Here is a 21,380-nt window from a genome sequence, read left to right as displayed (position 1 = left end):
AATTAGGCAAACACGCAACAAGTGTTTCAAAACTAAAATAGAACCATAAGCATTTGTTTTTCAACTAAGATAAATATAAAATAATACTGATACACATATTATACTATGAAACCTAGCTATGTTGAGTACTTGAGAATGAAACTGGACTGTTGGTGTGAAGCCATACCTCATAACCGCCCTCTGCATCAATGCCCTCAATACATGTGAGTTGTTTGGTCTTGACATTGTAACCAAAATGTGTGACCTTGTCTAGCAACATATTCAATCGAGGACTAGTTACTCGGAAGATGATTTGATCGTTGACCCAAAAACGAAATACCACCGAAGACAAATTATTAAGCTCATGACCACAGGCAGCCACATAATCAAAATGTCCCATCTCATGATAAAGAGACCATTCCCCCGAATCAAAATCCAAAATGTAGATTTGATATGCTTCATAAATTTCATCTTTATATGCAATGCAAGAAAGATGATCTCCCATCGATAAAAATATTGGAACTCGATCACCGGGCATTGGCACATTGGGAAGTGGATATTCTTCTACAATAATTTCTCTATCAACATCCATTACAATTATATCATCAATTGTTATCCAGTAAAGATCATTGCCTCCACTATAAAGTGGTTGCCATGTAAAAAACCAATCACGAGGAGCTTCTTTTCTAGCTATCTCTTTCCATGAATTATCTATTCCAATTCTTAACACATAGAAAACATACCAAAAATTACCCGAAATCTCAAGGACATCCAAAAGGAACAACTTGAATTTTGCAGTGTGGGGAACACGTGCTATAGTACATCGAGAGCCAACTACTAAAAGTTGTTGAGAAATAGGAGTAGGGGGGATTTTAAGGCAGCACTTGAGGATGGGGTTTACCACGAAAAATTGTCCACAATTACTCGAAAGAAACAATAAGCCATCACAAGTACTAATTATATATCCCAGATTTTCAGGTATTCCAAAATCAAACCTTTCAAATTGGCCGTTCACATCATCATTAAATTCCAAGAAATAAGAACGTCCTTGTTTCACGAGATTTTCAACATACAGACCAAGTTTAGAACGTGGACAACTTTGTTCATAAGCTTCAACAAAACGGGAGCTGTGAATAACAGTAGCCCAAGATATGCAAACAAACCTTGCAGAGTTAAGCAGGCAGCTAAGAGGAACCAAAGTAAATAAATAAAGCATCAAGTCTTCAGGAAGCAACATATTTGAGATGGCTTTGCAATTTGAGTTTTGGTTCTTATTCTTTTTGTTGGCATGATCATGTGAGTTAGCTTTTGGATCATAGTAACAGTAAATGCAATTGCAATTGTTTAACATCTTGCCTCTTATATATACATCCATTATTAATAATTAAGCTTCAATCACTGCATAGAAATAATAATTATACAATAATAAGCAAATCGATTTGTATCATACGATAACGAGAGATGAATAACCTAACAATAATGAAAGAGAGTTCATGATAATAACTAAAGAAGAGACAGAGGCTTCGAGAAAGGGAGCTGCAAGAAACTCACCGCCGTCCACGCAACCGTAGGCCTTCCAAGATCTGTCCCTCTCTATTCGCGTCTAGGGTTTTAGGTTTTTTTTTTTTTTTTAAGACAACGTCAACAATGAGTCTTTTTCTTTTCTTATGTGTGATATATATACACTTAGAGCTGTCAAAATGGGTTAGATCCATCAGGACTCTCCATTGGTCCTCTATTTTTATGTGGGTTGAGCCGTAAAAAACATATGGAAAAAACGATCTTCTTTTTTGGGCCAGTCCATCAAGTCTATATTTTATATGGATCGACCTGGGCTGGGTCACTGGGCTCACGGATCAACCCTTTAAGAATACTAAAAAAATAAATAGCCTTATTATATAAGATTGATTTTTTTTTTTTTTTAAGAAACTAAAATGGAATTTATTACTGAAAATCTAGACATTTTAGCAAAAAAAAGTGCCAAAAAAAACCAGCAAAGAGAGTATCAGTTTACATCACAAAAATAAGATTGAATTATTTTATTATGTAAGACTATGATAAACACTCTACTTCTTTTTTTTTGAGAGAGAACACTCTCTACTTTTACATTGATGTTTTTGTGCTATTTATCCCTTATAAATGTTTATTTAATAGATGTTTTATATATCATTTCACTAAGTTTACGAACACATTGATTAATTTGATGGATAATAATTTATGTGTTATGTTTTAATTAAAAAAAAATGTGACATGTAAGTGTATTATTCATTGTATACCTTTTTTTTATAAATAAATAAATAAATAAAATAATACATTTTGATATGCAGGTCGGGCTAGCCCATCACGCCATGTAGCCCACTACTAATTGGGTAGGACTCAATTTTGGTAGCCCACAAATCAAGTGGACCGACCCTCTCTCGCCTATTTTATGAACTGGCCCATCGAGCCAATGCAGACTGGAACGAACCGGCCCAATTGACAGCTCTATATATACTTCATCCGGTCCTTTTTTTTTTTTGGTACAATCATCCGGTCATTTTTATAGGAAACAAAACCAAAAAAACATCAAAAACCAATACAATCATAAATTAATATAATTTTTTTGAATATTTTTACAAATATACCCACATAAAAATTGTGAAACATTATATACATTCACTAACATTAAAAAGAGAACTATAAATGAGGGATAAAAAAGTTTTTTAAGTAATAATTACACCTTAAAAGTTGTGACGTTTTCTTATAAATAGGATGAAATTTTAAAAGAAAAAATTCTTATAATAAGAACCGGAGGGAGTAACTGTGACTATCTTTGTTCTGCTCTGTTAAGTCAGTGTCAACTCTCAAATTGGAGCGATAAGGCAAGCACAAACTAATTAACATAATGTCTTGTTCCACCAATTTATTGCCCCAACTTGAGTCATAAGTTGGAGTTATCCAACTCGGCAAACAGAGTTCTTTGACATAGGTTTATAAAGAGCAATTTATGTCATATATTAACCGATGTGGGACTTAGGGTTTGTTTGGTTATGAACTCGTAGGACGAAAAAAGACATGTTTAGTGTTAGGATTTAAGGGACTTTGTTTTAACTTAGTTAATTGTTGATTTAAAGTTCGAGACATCTAAGAGGAACTAAAAGTACTTCTTTAAGAAAAACTAGTTGAGGTAAGGACACTTTCTAACTATACCATACCATATATTTTTAGGAGTAATGTTTTTTCATAATTAATTAAAGGGTTAAATATGTTTTTCGTCTTTATAAATATATAAAATTTTATTTTTACTTCATACAAAATAAAATCACACATTTTAGTTCCAGTAATATTTTCCTAAAATTTTACAGGGACAAAAATGCTAACGGAAAATTTTACATAAGACTAAAAATTGCGGTTTTTTTTTTGTTCGGATATTTAACAAAAATCTAAAATTTTATAGGGACCAAATACATATTTAACACTTAGTTAAATGTCCTTTTGATGCCTTATTTGTAAATGAATAATTGTATGCAATGTAAATGAGACATTGTATGATCTACTAGCCTTTGGAGCATTTGGAGCTTCAAAACAATGTGTTTTTAGAACAGCAATGCCAGATATCACAATGTTGGTAGAGCAAATTAAGAACACTTCTTGGAAATGGTTCAACAATATTTAAAGGAGTAGTATGAATGCAAATAATCGATCCATTTTTGTATTATAGGTTGGATTAGTCTTTGTACTCCTTTGCTTATGAAAATAAGCTCTTAAATAGATAAAAATAAGTTACCTCTAATAAGAGATTGTTCAACCTGTCCATTAAAAATGTCTTTAAAACCACTCTTGAGAATTCACCATATAAATAATAATTCCGTCAATAAAGTTCCCATTCATTTGGAACCGAGAGATTTTACCAGAAAAGGCGTAAACATAAATGATCCAAAATCTCCACCTAGATGTCATTGAATCCAAAATCTTACACCTATATTCTCAAAGTGAACTTTGAATATATATGCTAATCAAGAGTATAATAAATAAGTAGTAAAAGATCACCAATAATCAAAAAAATAAAGGTAACAAACTAACAATAATTATTGAAATCCATCAACATACAAACATTAATCAATTTTGATGACATGAAAGTTCATCAACCTTGAAACAAATAGGTGTTCAAAAGCATAAACTTTATTAAATATTGATCAAGATTGATGGCAAAACCATACTATCGCATCTCAATCATTAAAGTAACAAAACCAAATTATAAGAAAACAACTTCAAGGAAAGTTCCGAGATGGCGCAGCAGGTTGAAGTGGTTGCGCAAGTGGTAGCTTGCGAATGTATTTTCTAACCCAAACACTTTTTCCATTAATGGAGAATTTCATTCTTGGATTATCGTCAAGGAAACGATCAACCATATCTACAGCCTCACGACGAACTACAAGACGAGCATACATTGATTGCTCCGGTGAATTCGCTTCTTGCATGATTAGATTGTCAATGATATTTCCAAATTTCCTGTTTCGATAGGAAAAAAAAACAAGTAAAGAAAATTAGGAAAAAATTCACGCAATAATGAATTAGAACAAAAATACAAACATGAAACACATAGAGTCAACTTTCGTAAGATGTGATAATGATTATTAATTAAATAATTAAAATTTTATATAATTAAGAAATTTGATATATGTACATGAATATGGACATAAATAAATAAATCTAAAATGGTACCTCGTAAAAAATTCCCTAAGTTCATTCTCATAAACCGGACAATCTTTGGAAAATGTCATAAAGATGGTTCTATCATCAACTAGCTGTCTGGTCTCCCTCCTCTTTTCACCATCATTACCAACGTGAGCAACAATACGAGTATCAACACCAAAAATATCATTCAAATTTAAATTGTTCAAAATTTCACTTATATCTAGTTTAATTAGAAGTGAAACATCATAATTTTCATGAGCATTATTAAAAGAACTTCCTAATTCATTAACTTGGGGCACACCAAACTTGTTGTAAAATAATTGGGATAAAATTAGTAGCAAAGTATACCTCTTCTGGATGCAAGTGAGTAGGAATAACACCAGCTCCATGAATATTTGCAAGATATAACTCTTGCTCCTTCATAGCCCTGTGATAATTCAGTTGTTCAATGATATCCGTAAAAGCTCTAACACATACATCATTGATGAACTTGGTGATGTCATTGATCACTTCGAGGCGTTTTTCATGGAAAAACTTGAGTGTCACATTTCTACGCAAGATGTGTTGAATCAATGGCAAATTTGATTCGTGTACATAAACGTTAGGGCAATGAGAACTCTCTAGGAAATTAAGGATGACAACAACCTCATCAGCAAGGTTGTTTAGCATTATGTCCGACCAATGTGAAAGAATATTTGCTACTAAATTACCATCTTTACTTATCCACTCAATCCACATCAAGAAAGCCATTACATTTATCGATTGAAAAGCCTCACGGCCAAGCCCCACCACCAAACGAGTGAAGAGTTGCCTGTCAACATTGTAAAATAAGTTGAATTGTTCTTTGGTCACAGTCATGTTGAAACTAGGGAGTGGATTCAGAAGAATGGATGGAAAAATGGAAGACATTGTTAGATAATGGTGAGGATGATGATCCTAAAAATTGTTATGCATAGTGATTATGATGTTCGTTAGATGGTCCAGGAGATTATTTATAAAGTTATTGCATTTTTAAAATAATGTTTTTCTGTTTTGACTCTTATTTTTATCTAGAAAAAAAGTTGACTAAACTTTTGAAAATAATAATTTTTTGACACTTATTTGACTAACTTTTTAAGATAATATTTTTATTTTTTGACTTTTATATTTTTATTTGTGATCTTTCTAAGATAATTTTAATATGTAACTTTTTTTGTAAGGATGGTAATATTCCAAGTATGGAGTTATTCTAATATATATTAAATTTTATTTTTTGCGGTTGTATCTTATTTTTTCATTGGAACCATTGTGTAATTGAATTAGATTTTGTTTTATGTTTTTTATTTATTTAGAGGTTAATCTTGCAAATATTATTATTATAAAAAAAAAAAATTCTAAAAGTTCAATTATTCAAGTATAATATAATTTTCGTTCATAGCAATAATAATCTATACCATAAATCCTTAAAAAAAATATATATATACTGTATATAAAGAAAATCATGAGTTTGGCTTGCTTTTTCAATTTCTAATTTTACCCTTCAAGTATTTTATTTACTATTTTATCATTTTTATAACTATTTAAATTATGAATTTAAAAAATAGATAAATCTCATTATAATAATCCACTACAATAGGAACGATATTATTTTTAATCTATATAAAGAAAATAGGAGATTTTGTGTTGGATATTTCGTTATTCCAATAATACTCTTAAATAATTTTTGCTATAATAAAAATATTTTTTCTGAATTTTTTTTTCTAATTATACATTTTTTATTTTCCTGAAGGTCGTAGTGCTTGAATGTTTTATTTTTTAAAAAAATTATTTTTAAAATTTCTTGATTTTTAAAATAATTTTTAATTAATAAAAAAATAATTGAAAAAGAATTATAATGCCAAGTAATCATATGCCACGTCATCAAAATTGCACAGTCAGCGTACCATGTCAGTTTTTTCGTTTAGTCAGATGGCCTCATGGTCTACAACGAAAGAATCTTTATATTAGAAAATTGGAATCTAAACTTGTTTTTTTTTTTTACAGGATAAACCGAAACTCGCCCAAATGACAGGAATCAAACATATTAACCCAAAAAGTAACAGTGAAGTGAATGGCAGATTTCTATGTTCGAAAATGAGAAATGTGAGTGGCATATTTTACACTCTTAATGCAAATTTTGAGGGTGCTCAATAAGTATTAGTCCAATTTCCATCATATTCCCATTTCAGCATGCTTAATTCTCAATGCCTAAGCTTTTCAATTAATTTACATCGCTAATTTTTTATTAAGCGCCTAAGTTGAGAAATAAATGCAAATAATAATTGATTATTTTGCCAGTAAAATGATGGTGACAGTATCATTTTCAAATAAAAGGCCGTAATTCATAACTGCTTTGTCGTTTACTAATGAAAATCCAAGAAGATAGGCTTGAAATAACAATTCTCCCATGTAACATATTGTCATTATCTTGTAGAGAAGTTATTTCATTGAGGTAAACATCATAGTGAAATACAAACACAACACTCAATTCATTACAGTTGCACAGTTCTATCTATGCAATTACTTTGGCGGCGTAGTTGCAAACTTCCAAAGATATTGTGATATACTATCATATTCTCGCTCCCCAGCAATTTCCTCAACGGGAACTGCATCAGAAATTTCCTTCAAATTTTCTTGTGTAAGCTTCACATTCAGAGATCCAATGTTGTTTTCAAAGTTCTTCAGTTTAGTAGTCCCTATGGTATCAAACAAATATATATCATAAAGCACTTGGTCAATAGAATCGATTTATTCTCATGCTTACGGTATCTACACAGTATATGGTCAAGTTTTTAGGTACTGTCAATGAATAAATGCACATTATGCCAAACAAAGTTAGATGATGGATATGTGAAAGTAGGTACTAATAAAAGGGTTTTAATATCATCATGCTTTTTTTTCCTTTATCGATTAGTAAATTTTAAGATGGCCAAGTAAAATCCGAAAATAGATTGCCTAAATATATTCTTCTGAAAGAAAGCTAAAAAAATCATCATATTCTTCTGAAATATAAAATACAGTACCAGGGATAGGGATTATGTCATTTCCCTGATGCAGAAGCCAAGCTAATGCTAATTGAGAAGGAGTGCATGCATGCTTTGAAGCCAAGTCATTGATTCGTTCATAAAAAAGCTTGTTCTTTTCCAAATTTTCTCCTGTGAACCTTGGATGCATAGCCTGTTACAGAAATAAGAAAAATATTCAAAAGAAAATCGCGTCAGGAATGGAACTAATTCAGTGATATTTATGACATTTTTCCTCATCGATGTTATTTTGACCATTATAATAAGATATTCTCCAAATTTATGCAAACATATATAAAACTGCATTATCATAACTAGCTGCGTACCAGCAAGCTCTGACTAGACAAAGCCTCTACCACTGACTTTCCTGCAAAAAAGCCGCGACCAAGGGGGCTGTATGCTACAATTCCAATGCCAAGCTCTCTGCAAGTACACAAAGCTTCTTAGTAACGATAAAAACAATTTATGATATACGTACTTGAGTATCATTGTAACTAGTGCTATATGAGCAGAAAACATTTCAACTAATATACCTGCAGAGTGGAATTATTTCTTCTTCAATGTCACGGGACCATAAGGAATACTCCATTTCCAAAGCAGTAATAGGATGAACTGCATGTGCTCTCTTTATAGTATCAGCATTAGCCTCTGACAACCCGATATATTTTATCTTTCCTTCATTTACAAGTTGTTTGAGTTCCTCCATCTTCCATAAAGAGGTCAATGTTAAAGCACTTAATCACCTAGAGTTTACGTGATGGAAATGATTTGCATGCATAAATCAATAGAGGAAAAATATTCAAAGCTTACGGTGTCTTCAATTGGAATTGAAGTGTCAACTCTGTGTTGATAGTATAAATCAATATACTTGACATCAAGCCGCTTCAGACTAGCTTCACAGCACTCCCTCACATATTCAGGGGTACCTTTTACCCCCAAAACCATCTCATCAGATAAAGTAACGCCAAACTTCGTAGCCAATTGTACTTTTTCGCGGGGAAGTTCTTTTAATGCCTATGACAGAAGAAAAGATTCATCCATAAATTTGTTTTTCCACAAAAATTAGTGTAAACAAAACCTATATTTATACCATGTTATAAAGATATCAGTAAGACATATAAGTTACATTCCATTTGTCACATATAAATAATTATTTATTTTTGAATCAATTTTGAATGCATGAGTGTTTAATCAAATTATTACAATTTGTAAACCATACAGATGCTTATGTATTTTCAACACTCAGACTTACAAACTTAAAGATTTATCAGTTTATTGGATAATATGTTACCTTACCAACCATGATTTCATTATCATGTTTGTGTCCATAGAGATCTGATGTATCAAAAAAGGTAACTCCCCTATTGAATACTTCCTTAATGATTGAACATCCATCTTCATGTGAGAGAGGAGCATTATAAATTCCAGATAATCCTCCACATCCAAATCCCAACCTAGACACCTGCATTCCACAAAATGAAAAAACAGGAGATGCATGATGGTAAATAAGTAAAAACATCATTGCAATCATTAGGAATGGAAACAAAATTTGGAGAACAAAGCACTATTATGAATATATATCTGAAGGACTCTTTATCCATAAGTTTCATCTAAATTAGAATGGGGAACCATATAGCTTTACATATCAATCTTGAAAGAACAAATTTCCACTATGAACTGGTTACTAATTACCTAGTAGTTTAATGATTTCTACCTCTTAATGTTGAACTAATCATTCAACTGTGAAAAACAAATGTTAAGTGGTTGTCAATAAGGAGGATGAAAATTTACCTCTAAACCTTGGGTACCCAGTTTGACTCTTGGGACTTGTATCTCCATTCTTCAACTCTGTTATTGCCTTGCTTAAGATGCAAATTGAAATATAAAAGCACATATTAGAAGAAATAAAACTAAGCCAAAGGGTTGTTGAAGTGTGTCCACTCAGTCAGCACTACTACCAGTACCAACTCCCCATAAACTTTTGCTTCCAAAATATAAAATAAGTACATAATATCTGTCTTTAATAAAGTAAATCTGCCTTTAATGTTAATATCAGCAAAATAAAATGTATCTCACTTTAAATTTAATCTGAAACATGTTAAGGTAAGAATTTTTTTTGACTCCAAACCTGCAATGATGTTATAATGATATAAATACCAAAATAAAAGATACTCCCTCCGTTCCAAATTGTACGTCGCTTTGGAAAAAAAAATTGTCCCAAATTATATGTCGTTTTATAATACCAATGAAATATTAATGTTATTTTTCCTATTATATCCTTAACTATTGATTACTCTCTCTTCTTTCAATTATTTTCATTTATCTTTTCCATACCATTTATTAAGGATAATTTTGTAAAACAACTCATAATTTCTCTTCCCCACACAATATTAATTATATTTCTTAATATGTGTGAAATGGCCAAAACGTCATACAATTTGGGACGGATGGAGTACATCTTAAGAGTAAAATGTCATTTTAATTCGTGAATGTATGATACCCTATCAGTATAGTCTCTGGATGAATTAATGTCGTAAGTCATTTTGTTTCTCGAATGTTCTTTTTTTAAATTATTTTGATCCTCAAATTTATTTTCCGTTAGTCAATTTAATCTATAAAATTACAAACAAATTATAGAGAATGGGGACGCATTTGCAATTTAGATAGATTCAAAGACTATAATGACTGCGCCTCACACATTGAAGAATTATAACGACTATTGACCCACATGCTAATTGCCACGTCCAGGGGCGGAGCCATGTTGGCTCTTGTGCAAGCAAGTGCCCCCACTAATTTTGAAATTTTCATATCCATCCTATATAATACTACATCATAGATTTCCAGCACCAGCACATACATATATACATAGTATTATAAATATGATGATATAGTATGATAACTAGATTGCATATTATAAATAATACATGCACCTCTTCTCTATGTGTTGTTTCTTTTTTTTAGCTTCATTTTTCGGTAACATTACTTCTAGGTGCTGCTAATTTACACCCACCTAAATCACTAAGGTGTAAATTAGCAAGCTACACCCACCTAAAAATACTAAGGTGTAAGTTAGCAACCTACACCCACTTGATTATGGATATCTCGGATACCACTTGTGTACCATTAAGGTACCAATGGTATATACAATTGGCCAATTAGAGTGCGTCACCTTTATAGATGCTTTATTTGATATATATTTTTAAAGGGTGTGTCACATGACACATTCTAATTGGGCAATGGTATATACCATTATGGTACACAAGTCCTATCCCTTGATTATATACACTCATTTTTATAAATTTTATCAAATTGTTTACAACCACCTTACTAATTTACACTATCACTTTCATCTCATTCTAAATATTGTTTCCTTAAAAGTTTGTCTCTATTACATGTTTTATACCTTAGACATGTCATTGTTTTTTTGTTTCGTTTTTTAAGGATCTTACTTAAGATAGTTAAGAAATTGCCCTTCTATTTAAATTTAATTAGAATAGAAACAAAAAGGTGTTTTAGTAAAATATAAGTGTGTGTAATTTACATGTTAGTGTATTTAGGTGGGTGTAAATTAGCAGCCCCCAATATTATATACCTATATATAATTTATTTATTATTTGAAATAATAATAACAATTATAATACTTCTTTCTTTCTAAAAGAAAATGTTCTTGTCAATATATTTTTGTAACACTTATTTTATTTCATTTTTATTTTAGAAATTTATATGTAAATATTGCCCCTGCTACTTTAAATCTCTGGCTCCGCCACTGGCCACGTCTAAAGAGTTATTTATTCATTTATGAAACTGATGTTTGAAAAAAAAAAAAATTATTTAATCAAATTAGTGAATTACTAATAGTTTGCATCTCATACAACTTATCAAAAAAATTATAATAATTTCCATCTCATTTAAATTGTATATTTCACAATTTACATGTGATCATGACAATTTTCTGTGTAAAACAACAGTTTGAGTTGATGAGTATTTTTCAGTTGATTGCTTTGTCGAGGAAAAATAAGAAAAACAAGCATATTATGACAGTTGAAGGTACTAATAAGTAGTTTAGTGTATCTTCTTAATGTTAACAATTCCATTGTAATTTGTTCGATCAACGCTCGAGCTTTTTAAACCGATAGTAGCTGCAGTGTGATATTTGTATATAAATGGGATGAGATAGTCATGGTTATATTCCCCTTTGAGCATGGCCTTGCAAAAGCTCATATCACCATATTTATTTGTTGATGGACCTAAGAAATGTGTAGCAGCATCTTGACTGGGAAACCAAAAAATAGCAGTGTATCATAGATAGTCAGGTTCAATTGAAACATTTAATGCAGCAAGCCAGAAAAGTATACACTAGCATCATACTCCTGGCCTAACCTCTGAAGTGATCCATATAGGCAAAGTCCTTCAACATTACCGTTAGTAAAAAAAGCTATAGATTTTACAAAGTATCTATTGATGAAATTTAAAATGCAACTTTAAGCATGTCTAAGTTTATAAACGATATAGTATATCTGTGAAATATGTGTCTTCTCGCTGATGTGGATTCCCATGGTTGACATAGATGTCTTTGTTGTCGGGGTGCATCCCTACGTTCTACGAATTGTCCTGTCTAAAGCAAACTGTCTGCACGTTCAATTTTGTCTTGCTCCAAACTTTTCTCCACCTTTTCTCTCATGGATAACATCCCTTCGAATCCATGTTCAAATAGTTCTCTCCGTGCTTTCATGTCCCCTCTTATCAAACCCATCAAAACAACCAAGATCTTGATTGCTCCGACCAGTTGATAGGTACCAATTCAATACAGAGTAAATTTAGGATAATTTCTGGTCTTTATTGTTACAAACTGAATTAATACATAATAACATTAGGACACAGATCACACATTATAATTGCCACAACATGCAATTGTCCTATTTATTGCACACCCTAACTGCCTGATCTTAATAGCTTCCATAATTACTATTTATATTCAATAATAAATTAACACAGAAACAGTCATATGCAGCCCCTAACACCACCCTTAACTGTGCCCTTTCCTCTTATACACATTTCTTACAAGAGATCTAACAAAACACTTATTTATTGCAGGGTTGCACAGTTCTCTCTATGCAATTTACTTTGGCGGTGTAGTTGCAAACTTCCAACTATATTGCGACAAACTGTGATTTTCTAGATTCCCAGCGATTTCCGCAACAGGAACAGCATCAGAAATTTCCTTCAAATCTTCTTCTGTAAGCTTTACAATCAGAGATCCAATGTTGTTTTCAAAGTTCTTCACTTTAGTAGTCCCTGTGGAATCAAACAAATATAAGCACTTGGTCAATAAAATCAATTTGTTCTCATGCTTGCAATATCAATGATTTTATGGTCAAGATTTTAGGTACAATCATTACCGATGATTTTTTTGACAGTAACTATCAGTATCAAGGATAAAAGGCACGTTATGCCAACAACAGATAAGGGTTTTAATGACATCATGTTATTTCTTTCTTTATCCAGTAAGTGGTATTCTTTAAGATAGTTTAAGTAAAATGAAGAAAATAAATGCTAGAATATGTGAAGCATTTAATAAAAAAGCTAAAAAAATCATCACATAAACACACAAGTATTCTTTCTAAATATTATCAAGACAGTACCGGGGATAGGGATTATGTCATTTCCCTGATGCAGAAGCCATGCTAATGCTAATTGAGAAGGAGTGCATGCATGCTTTGAAGCCAATACATTGATTCTTTCATAGATTATCTTGTTCTTTTCCAGATTTACTCCAGTGAACCTGGGATGCATATTCTGTTACAGAAAAAGGAAGGAATTGTTGGAGATGCAGAAGATCCAATCAATTATGTAACCAATTTTAGAATTAATAAATATTCATTATCTTGTTTACTATTTAGTGAAATAATTAATTTGATAATGTCCTTTGTAACATCCCGTTTTTCCAACTTAAAAATTTTAAACATATCAGAGTATTCAACACATAAACGGAATGCTACACTTCATAAAATCATTAATGAGATAATTAACTAATTATCCTTCAACATAAATCAATTCCAAAACATTGCAGCGGATTAATTTCATCAACATAAATAAGTGTTGTAGTATGACTCAAAATTTGATGGATGGAGAATATTGTTGCTAAAAATATAAAAGATTTGTTTCAAATATATTTTGTGCTGAAAATATATTTATGGACAATAAATATATTTTGGCTAAAGTCCACTTTTCGCCCCTTAAGTTTCAAAATGTTGCGATTTTGGCCCCCTATTAAAAAAAATGGCAAAAGTGACCCCCTATGTTTAGGGAAATATGCTCTTTTGACCCCCTAACATAAGGGAAATATGTTTTTTGACCCCTTATCTTTACAAAAAGTTGCGATTATGACCCCTTTTCTGGGACACGTGGCATCTTCCGAGCAATTTTGGGATGAAAGGGGCCAAAATTGCTATTTTTTTTAATAGGGGGCCAAAATCGCAACATTATGAAACATAGGGGGCGAAAAGTGCACTTTAGCCTATGATATTTTTTGTATCGTATGAAGAACGATTTGATGCAAATATATTTTGAAAGGGAATATTATATTTTTGATGCAAATATTCTTTCACTGAAGGAGAAAAAAAAAACGTATCTTCACTGTGGTATTTGTTCCAAATTTATGAGTTATACTTTTACTATAAATATAGACCTTGTATCAGGCTAAACTTTGAGAGAGAGAGAGAGAGAGAGAGAGAGATGGGGGCTGAAACAAGGGTTTAGAAAGGCAACAACAAAAGTAGGGTTTGTATAGAGTTTGTCTCTTCGGAACAAACACTAGGGTTTGTGGGTTGATTCACCTTGGGAAACACTATTAGGATTGAGTCTCTTGGTTACGGGAAGAGGATGGGACTTTGGGTAGAATTAGGCGGGAGACTTATTCTTGTAACCCATTGATTTCTCTTTGTAACGATACTCATCATATAGTGGATCGGAGGGCTGCTCTCTCCCCCCCAGACTAGGTCAATTTGGACCGAACTGGGTCAACAAATTCTTTTGTGTTCTTCTCTTCTTTTGTGTTCTTCTCGCCGTTGTTTTCTACTTTTGGCTTGTATTTAATTGTTCCATACGCTTTGTTTTGGTTGCTTGATTATCTCTTGCTCCAAACATCAAGTTGTTATTGGTGTGATTTTTCATCGAATTCGCAACAATAAGTTTTGGCACGCAGACCTCATCAAAACATCTCATAAATCAGCTAAACAACTTAATCATTTCAAACTCATAAAACAAATACGTAAAAGAATAAGAAATAGCCACAAAAGATCTCCTCCCGTTACGTATCAGAGCACCTAAAGACTCGGTGAGGGATAACCACTCACGATAGCAAGGCAACAACAACTATTCTCGACCTGCAAGTTACTCATACGAAGATCAACATTTCCAAGTAGAAGGGGTGAGATTTCACAAATGCATGGTTGTTTTTATGTGTGACTAAAATGGATCTACGGCATACCATGAAAGATAATAGGAGTTACATGATGTTAAATAAGTAAAAACTTCAAAGAAAGCATTAGGAGTGATGTAAGCATATTGATTGCAAATTCAGAAACAGAAGAAATTTGAGTATTCATTTTAAATTGTATCTTCACAATTTACATGTGATGTAAGCATTAGAATCATATCAAATTACTATTTTGCTAAATATCTCATCGAGTCGATGATGGTGAAAATAAAATAGAGATCCTTCCTTTATTCAGTCAAGCATATGATGACAATTGAAGGGACTAAAACAAATGGTTTAATGTCACTTTCCTCTTAATGTTGAAGTTATTAGTCTCTGAGAAAGAACAAATTTCTACCATGAACTGGTTTCTAATCACCTAGTACTTTTATGTTTTCTTCGTCTTAATGTTGGACTACTCATTCAATTGTGAAAAACAAATCTTAATGATCAAGTGGATGCTAATAAGGAGAATGAAAGTTGTCACTTGGGGTAATGAAAGGTTACCTCTAAACCATGGCTACCTAGTTTAACTCTTGGGACTTGCATCTCAGTCTTATCCATTCTTCAACACAATTATTGCCTTTCTTTGCCTAAGATGCAAAGTTGAAACACAAAAACGCATGTGTTAGAATAAAAACTATGCCAAAGCCAAAGGGTTGTTGAAATGTCCACATGATTATAATGTTTCCTTAATCAAATTATTGCAATTTGCATCTCATACAAATAATTATGAGGGTAGTCGCTGCTCTGTTAAGCCAGCCTTTCGCTCAGGCCCCATTAATCAACTCCCAACTTGGAGTGGGCAGGCCACAAATTGCAGTTTCAAGCCCAACCGAGTGTTTCCTGAACCATGTTCCACCACATTAATGCCCCCACTTGGGTTACAGGTTGGTATTACCCAACTCAGCGAACTGCCACCTGTGTAAGAGGTATATAAAGTGTTGTTTGTGTCATAAACTAGGCGATGTGGAACTAATTGATGCTAACTAAAACTTGTTCCCCTTCAGCAAGCTCAATACATAAACTTTTGCATTAACATACTATGCTAATTTTATTACTGGAATTTGTTTTTTTATTTTTCCATTTGGATTCTTCCTTACAATTCAACAATTAGTATCAAGGTTGATTTCCCATGGCATTGTTCTCTCAAGACTGTCCAGCACATATATGATGCTACTGGGTGAGAAAACATGAAAAGTGTATAAACTTGTGACATTGGCATACAGGTACAGAAGAGACTCCGCTATTCGTTTACATGTGATCCTGAGAATGAGAATGAGAATATTTTTTGTGCAAAATAACTTGTAGATGAGAATTTTCCTCAGTTGATTGTTTGGTCTAAGGAAAATGAGAAAAACAAGCATATGAAGTTTATGAACAGTTGAAGGTAATAATAAGTTGTTTAGTGTCATCTTCTTAATGTTCAATCAGAGTTCCATTGTAATTTGTTTGATCAGCACTCAGTTTTTTCAACTGATATTAGCTGCAATTTGATGTTTGTATATCAATGAGATAGTCATGGTCCCTCTACATGAAAGCAGTTTTTTTTAGTAGATTATTACACAATCATCTACCTGTTGCATTTATCTGTTGAAGTTTTAAGTTTACTATTTACCAGAGTTACTTCTTGACATTTGTGAAGAATGATCTGAATGCTCTTTTCATGTCCTACGTTTTAGTTAAATGTGCTTCTCTAAAAGTTTTGACGGTGTGAAGAGCACTTGGACCCAATCAATGTTAAAATTGTCGAGGGAGTCATAAGGTGATTCTGGCGGTATTGCATGAGGGACTTAAGAGATTGGGAGGTATAACGTCTTGGTTTGATCGCTGCCTGCTAACATTCTAATAATTATAGACGGCTATGTTGGCTGTTTCAGAAGAAGAAGAAAAAAACATTAAAATTGCCTAGCTCACAGTAAGTAGTTTTCTTTTCCATCAACTTACATTGTTCTACTTGAAAGATTCGATATCATTCTTGTGATTATGTAAATATGGTCCAATGAATAATTCTTTAACTGATGATCATGAAAATAGAGATATTTCTTCAACTGCGGAGGTTAGCAAAAACTACCATGTATGACAGTTGAACAGACTTGCACCAAGGAAGAGGCTAGGACCCCAGAAGACTCAAGCTTTCGCCTAGGTCTCATTGGCAAGCATGGTGCAGCCACCAACCCAACCTGACAATTCCACCTTGATTGATGCCCCCAGTTGGGTTACAAGTTGGGGTTACCCAACTCAGCAAGTTGACAGCCTTGTCAGAAGGTTATAAAGACTTATTTCTTTCATGAAATACACGATGTGGGACTTCTAAAAGTTAACTAAAACTTTTTTTTCTCTTTCAGCATGCTCATATCTCATTGCCTAGTTAGCTTTTGAATTAATATATGCTATACTAACTTTATTGCTGTGCCTGTTACTGTGGGTATCAAGAGTGTAGAACAGACTCCATTTTAATTGCATTCCTTTCCATTCACAATTTGCATGTGATGTGAGGGAAGCCACAACATTTTAAGATTATGAATTGATGATCATGTAAAATATATCATTCCTTCGACCAAGCCATCAACAAGAGATTGAAGAAAACAAGCACAAGAATTGTTTAGTGTCATTTTTTTAAAACCATATGAGGGAGGTATGACAAGTTTAAAAACATTTTTTTATGGATAAGTAGGTTTTTTTTGGGTGGGTTTGACAGATTTTTTCGGGTAGTTAATTCTTTCAAAAAAATTATTGTAGTCAATTATTTATTTTCTTTATTCCATTATTACCAACAAAAAAATATTTCTTTATTTTGTGTCTAATTTCAAAAATCTCAAAAAAAATAATGTTTTTTCTAAATTACCTTTGAAAAATGGTGGGTAATTTACCCAGCAACCAATGAATATGAGCAATTTATTGATGGGGTCAAGATAGTTCATGAATATGTGTTTATATGGCTAATGTGTATTGGTTAGAGTAAATTATCCACCATTCGGTACCCTAGTTGTCACGTTAAAAATGAGGTATGTTTCAAAAAAAATAAAAATAAATATGAGGTATATATCCTATATTTTTTAGGCAATTTACGTATCCTGTTCTCTGATTGGCTGATGCACGTTGTAGTCTCTCTTCGTTTTACACGTAAGCTCTTATAAACGACATCACAGTCATCGCAAAGTTACCCTTTCAAGACCGCAACGACGCCCTTTTATTGCATTTCCTTTTGCAGCAACGAAAAACAAGAGAAAGGATCAAAACCTTCTCAAAAATCCAATCTTTAAGATCCACACAACACTTCTCAATTTTCTCATTCTATTTTTCAATTCAGAAAAAATCACAAATAAAAAAACCCTAAAATTCAGAAAGGGGGGAAAATGATGGAAAAGAGAAACGCGAAGATGTGGATGGCGTTGATGTGTTTGGTGTTTATCTTCGTTGATCGCATTGAATCGTTATCTGTAACTGTGCAAGACGTTGAATGTCTCTATGAGTATGTGCTTTACGAAGGGGACACCGTTTCGGGGAATTTTGTTGTCGTTGACCATGATATTTTCTGGAGTTCCGATCACCCTGGCATTGATTTCACGGTAAGTCGAATCTCAATTCCAGAATTCCGTTTTTCCGTGCAATTTTGATTTTTTTTTTTTTTTTTATCTTACGATTACCTTTGCCCAGTTCATCATTTGTTGAATTATGATTTATCAAGTTATTGGGGTGTTTGTATTTTGCTTTGGTGAGGGAAAAAAATGGTTTTTTTTTTTTTTTTAGGGTGTTTAAGAGGGATTTTGATGTGTCATATAATGAAGATGAATTATTATCCACGTAGCTTTGAATCATATCATATATAATGATACGAAATATAGAATTGAAGTTTAGGTGTCCAAGGAAGTTTTTTTTTTTTTTTTTATGGCTATAAGCAAACAAAAGACCAAAATTAACTGTTAATTTAACACTTCATAATTTGATTGCATCTTTCTTAAGCTGCATTATATATTATTGATACAGAATTGAAGTTCGTGTGTCTATTTAACACTTCTTACATGGCTGGATTGTATTTTCCTTAAGCTTCATTATATCAATTCCACTTAAATGTGATTAAGTTTTATTATATCAATTCCACTTTGTATGATTTGATGAATGGTTATTGGTGAATCCTTGGCAGTACCTTCTGTAACATTATTGTAAACTTGTCTAGTGCTGAAACTTTAGCCAAAACGAACATCAGCACTTGTTTTGTTCGGATGTTAACTGATCTTTGTTAGTGCATAATAGGATTAAATCAATTGATCAATCCATGTTGGATCAGTGTGTTTTTGAGTTATATAAATCAGAACTTGAAAATCGAATCGTAGAAAGTGATGACTGAAGATAGTTAACGTAGGAATAGGGAGGTAAAAGATAAACACTTAAAGGGCATCATGTATTTTTGTATTTATGCCCATTTGGCTGGTGCTGATATTCAAATGAATGGTCTTACTCTTTATATTGTGCACCTAAATGGATTTATTCTCAACCTTTTATGCTTTTGTATATAGCAAACTGCGGCTTGAGACATAGATACCTTGACGCTTGACTATATTGTTATTGGCTGCGGGAGTCTCATTGGTTACCCCTATGCTTGAATGAGGTTTTGTGTGAAAAATTATGTGTGCTAGCTAGTATTATATTATAGGAACAACAGTTGAAGCCATTTGTTATTATTTCGATGAATCTATTATTGCTTACTAATCAGACTCAGTTCAGAATGACATGCCCAAATTTTCATATTGTTTTGTAACTTTAGCTTTTCAGATATCCTAATTTTCGCAGTAATCTGCAGGTAACATCTCCTGGAGGTAATGTTGTCCAAGATATCAAGGGGACATCTGGAGACAAATTTCAATTTAAGGCCCCAGTACACGGAATGTATAAATTTTGTTTTCATAACCCATACTCAACACCTGAGACTGTTTCTTTCTATATCCATGTTGGTCATATTCCCTCTGAGCATGACCTTGCCAAAGATGGTATGTTCTACATGAAAGCAGGCTCTTTTAATTTATTACACTATCATATTACCATATTCATTTGTTGAAGTGTTAAATTTACTATTTACCTGACTTACTTCTTGACATTTCTGATGAATGGTCCGAGGTCTATTTTATTTTCCTATGTTTTGGTTATCTGGCCTTCCGCTTAAACTTTGATGGTTTGCAGAGCATTTGGACCCAATTAATGTTAAAATTGCTGAGCTTAGAGAGGCATTGGAATCTGTTACAGCTGAACAAAAGTACTTGAGAGCTCGAGATGCAAGGCATCGCCACAGTGAGTAGTCTTCTTTTCCATCAACTTTCATTGTTCTACTTTGAAAATTCAATTGTGGTAGTCTTGTTATCATTCTTGTGAACATATATGATATATGGACACATTTCTTTTTCCCCATTTCGGTCCTATCTGTACCCTTCTTATATTCTTACTTACTCAACTCAACGCTGTGTTGTTTGTAGCAAACGAGAGTACACATAAGCGTGTTATCTTCTACACTGTTGGAGAGTACCTTCTGTTGGCTGCTGTTAGTGCACTGCAAGTCATATACATCAGACGCCTTTTCAGCAAGTCAGTGGCATACAACCGTGTTTGAGTCCCCTCCATCATTAACCTTATGCTTTCCTTCTTTTAGTTAAGTTAAATTAAAGGGTTAGGGGTTTATAGACTTGTTTCTCTGTGAAACATTATAATTATTATTCTTGGTGAACATTTTGTTGTTCTCTTTTCGTCTTTGACATCAATTATGCTTTGATACAACAAGAATTTTTATATTCCTTGGTCTGAATTCAGTGGATTTTGACTGAAAATTAAATCGTGTGGGAGCAGTATTACTTGAGCAAAATGGTACCTTGTACTTTCATGTTTTATTTCACTGGAGGGTTGAGGGTAGGAAAGGGGAGGAGGGACATTTTAATGGGAAAGAGGGGAGATGTTTTAGATGTTGGTTTTCAATTCCCATACAAGGCATAAAAAGCAAGGAAAATGCAAAATCGATTTTTTTGGGTACCCAGAATAGGAATATCCGATTAATAACAAGGCTTATTCTAAAATTTTGCATACTTTTTTCATCAATTCTTTTTTTATTTTTTATTTTGCATACGTTCATTACTACCAAACACTAGATGCAATCATTATTTATTAATGCCATGCCTAAACCAACAGCAAAAGCAAGTACCTTTTCCTTGTATACACTA

The 21,380-nt window shown here is 32.6% G+C and overlaps 4 protein-coding genes across 5 annotated transcripts; 1 reads left to right on the top strand and 3 right to left on the bottom strand.

Annotated features, from left to right (window-relative positions):
- Window positions 1-4,229: 4,229 nt before the first annotated feature.
- LOC25485132 (uncharacterized) lies at window positions 4,230-5,565 on the bottom strand. Its single transcript, XM_013614291.2, has 3 exons — window positions 5,005-5,565; window positions 4,684-4,961; window positions 4,230-4,470 (listed from the first exon to the last, which is right to left on the bottom strand). The coding sequence occupies exons 1-3, from the start codon at window positions 5,563-5,565 to the stop codon at window positions 4,230-4,232; spliced, it is 1,080 nt and encodes a 359-aa protein (XP_013469745.2).
- Window positions 5,566-7,097: 1,532 nt separating this feature from the next.
- Window positions 7,098-15,829, bottom strand: LOC25485131 (perakine reductase). Of its 2 annotated transcripts, none has more exons than XM_039829953.1 (7): window positions 15,682-15,829; window positions 8,989-9,159; window positions 8,508-8,711; window positions 8,231-8,403; window positions 8,024-8,120; window positions 7,698-7,851; window positions 7,098-7,370 (listed from the first exon to the last, which is right to left on the bottom strand). In XM_039829953.1, the coding sequence occupies exons 1-7, from the start codon at window positions 15,736-15,738 to the stop codon at window positions 7,195-7,197; spliced, it is 1,032 nt and encodes a 343-aa protein (XP_039685887.1). In that variant the 5' UTR covers window positions 15,739-15,829; the 3' UTR covers window positions 7,098-7,194. The 2 variants fall into 2 exon arrangements, with proteins under 2 accessions (XP_039685887.1, XP_013469744.1); XM_013614290.3 differs by lacking the exon at window positions 15,682-15,829 and adding an exon at window positions 9,489-9,648.
- Window positions 12,215-13,534, bottom strand: LOC25485130 (perakine reductase). The gene is made up of 2 exons (XM_013614288.3): window positions 13,340-13,534; window positions 12,215-12,992 (listed from the first exon to the last, which is right to left on the bottom strand). The coding sequence occupies exons 1-2, from the start codon at window positions 13,488-13,490 to the stop codon at window positions 12,817-12,819; spliced, it is 327 nt and encodes a 108-aa protein (XP_013469742.1). The 5' UTR covers window positions 13,491-13,534; the 3' UTR covers window positions 12,215-12,816.
- A 2,508-nt stretch (window positions 15,830-18,337) lies between the features above and the next one.
- LOC25485128 (transmembrane emp24 domain-containing protein p24beta3) lies at window positions 18,338-21,028 on the top strand. Its single transcript, XM_013614286.3, has 4 exons — window positions 18,338-18,746; window positions 19,979-20,165; window positions 20,356-20,463; window positions 20,646-21,028. Exons 1-4 carry the CDS (start codon window positions 18,534-18,536, stop codon window positions 20,777-20,779), a joined length of 642 nt encoding a protein of 213 aa, XP_013469740.1. The 5' UTR covers window positions 18,338-18,533; the 3' UTR covers window positions 20,780-21,028.
- Window positions 21,029-21,380: the final 352 nt, after the last annotated feature.

The sequence above is a fragment of the Medicago truncatula genome, chromosome 1 (assembly GCF_003473485.1).
Source record: "Medicago truncatula cultivar Jemalong A17 chromosome 1, MtrunA17r5.0-ANR, whole genome shotgun sequence".
Lineage (NCBI taxonomy): Eukaryota > Viridiplantae > Streptophyta > Magnoliopsida > Fabales > Fabaceae > Medicago > Medicago truncatula.
The sequence above is the reverse complement of the archived record's forward strand: the minus strand, read 5'-3'. Positions and strand labels throughout refer to the sequence as shown.

Excerpts from the sequence above, each read along its gene's own strand:
- LOC25485132 (XM_013614291.2), bottom strand. The coding sequence starts at position 5,565 with ATGTCTTCCATTTTTCCATCCATTCTTCTGAATCCACTCCCTAGTTTC. Across the intron at positions 4,962-5,004 it reads CTCACTTGCATCCAGAAGAG|TTTGGTGTGCCCCAAGTTAA; the intron begins GTATACTTTGCT and ends TTTTACAACAAG. Across the intron at positions 4,471-4,683 it reads CTTAGGGAATTTTTTACGAG|GAAATTTGGAAATATCATTG; the intron begins GTACCATTTTAG and ends CTATCGAAACAG.
- LOC25485130 (XM_013614288.3), bottom strand. The coding sequence starts at position 13,490 with ATGCATCCCAGGTTCACTGGAGTAAATCTGGAAAAGAACAAGATAATC. Across the intron at positions 12,993-13,339 it reads TGACATAATCCCTATCCCCG|GGACTACTAAAGTGAAGAAC; the intron begins GTACTGTCTTGA and ends TTGATTCCACAG.
- LOC25485131 (XM_039829953.1), bottom strand. The coding sequence starts at position 15,738 with ATGGATAAGACTGAGATGCAAGTCCCAAGAGTTAAACTAGGTAGCCAT. Across the intron at positions 8,404-8,507 it reads CAATTCCAATTGAAGACACC|ATGGAGGAACTCAAACAACT; the intron begins GTAAGCTTTGAA and ends TCTTTATGGAAG. Across the intron at positions 7,371-7,697 it reads TGACATAATCCCTATCCCTG|GGACTACTAAACTGAAGAAC; the intron begins GTACTGTATTTT and ends TTGATACCATAG.
- LOC25485128 (XM_013614286.3), top strand. The coding sequence starts at position 18,534 with ATGATGGAAAAGAGAAACGCGAAGATGTGGATGGCGTTGATGTGTTTG. Across the intron at positions 18,747-19,978 it reads ACCCTGGCATTGATTTCACG|GTAACATCTCCTGGAGGTAA; the intron begins GTAAGTCGAATC and ends AGTAATCTGCAG. Across the intron at positions 20,166-20,355 it reads GCATGACCTTGCCAAAGATG|AGCATTTGGACCCAATTAAT; the intron begins GTATGTTCTACA and ends GATGGTTTGCAG.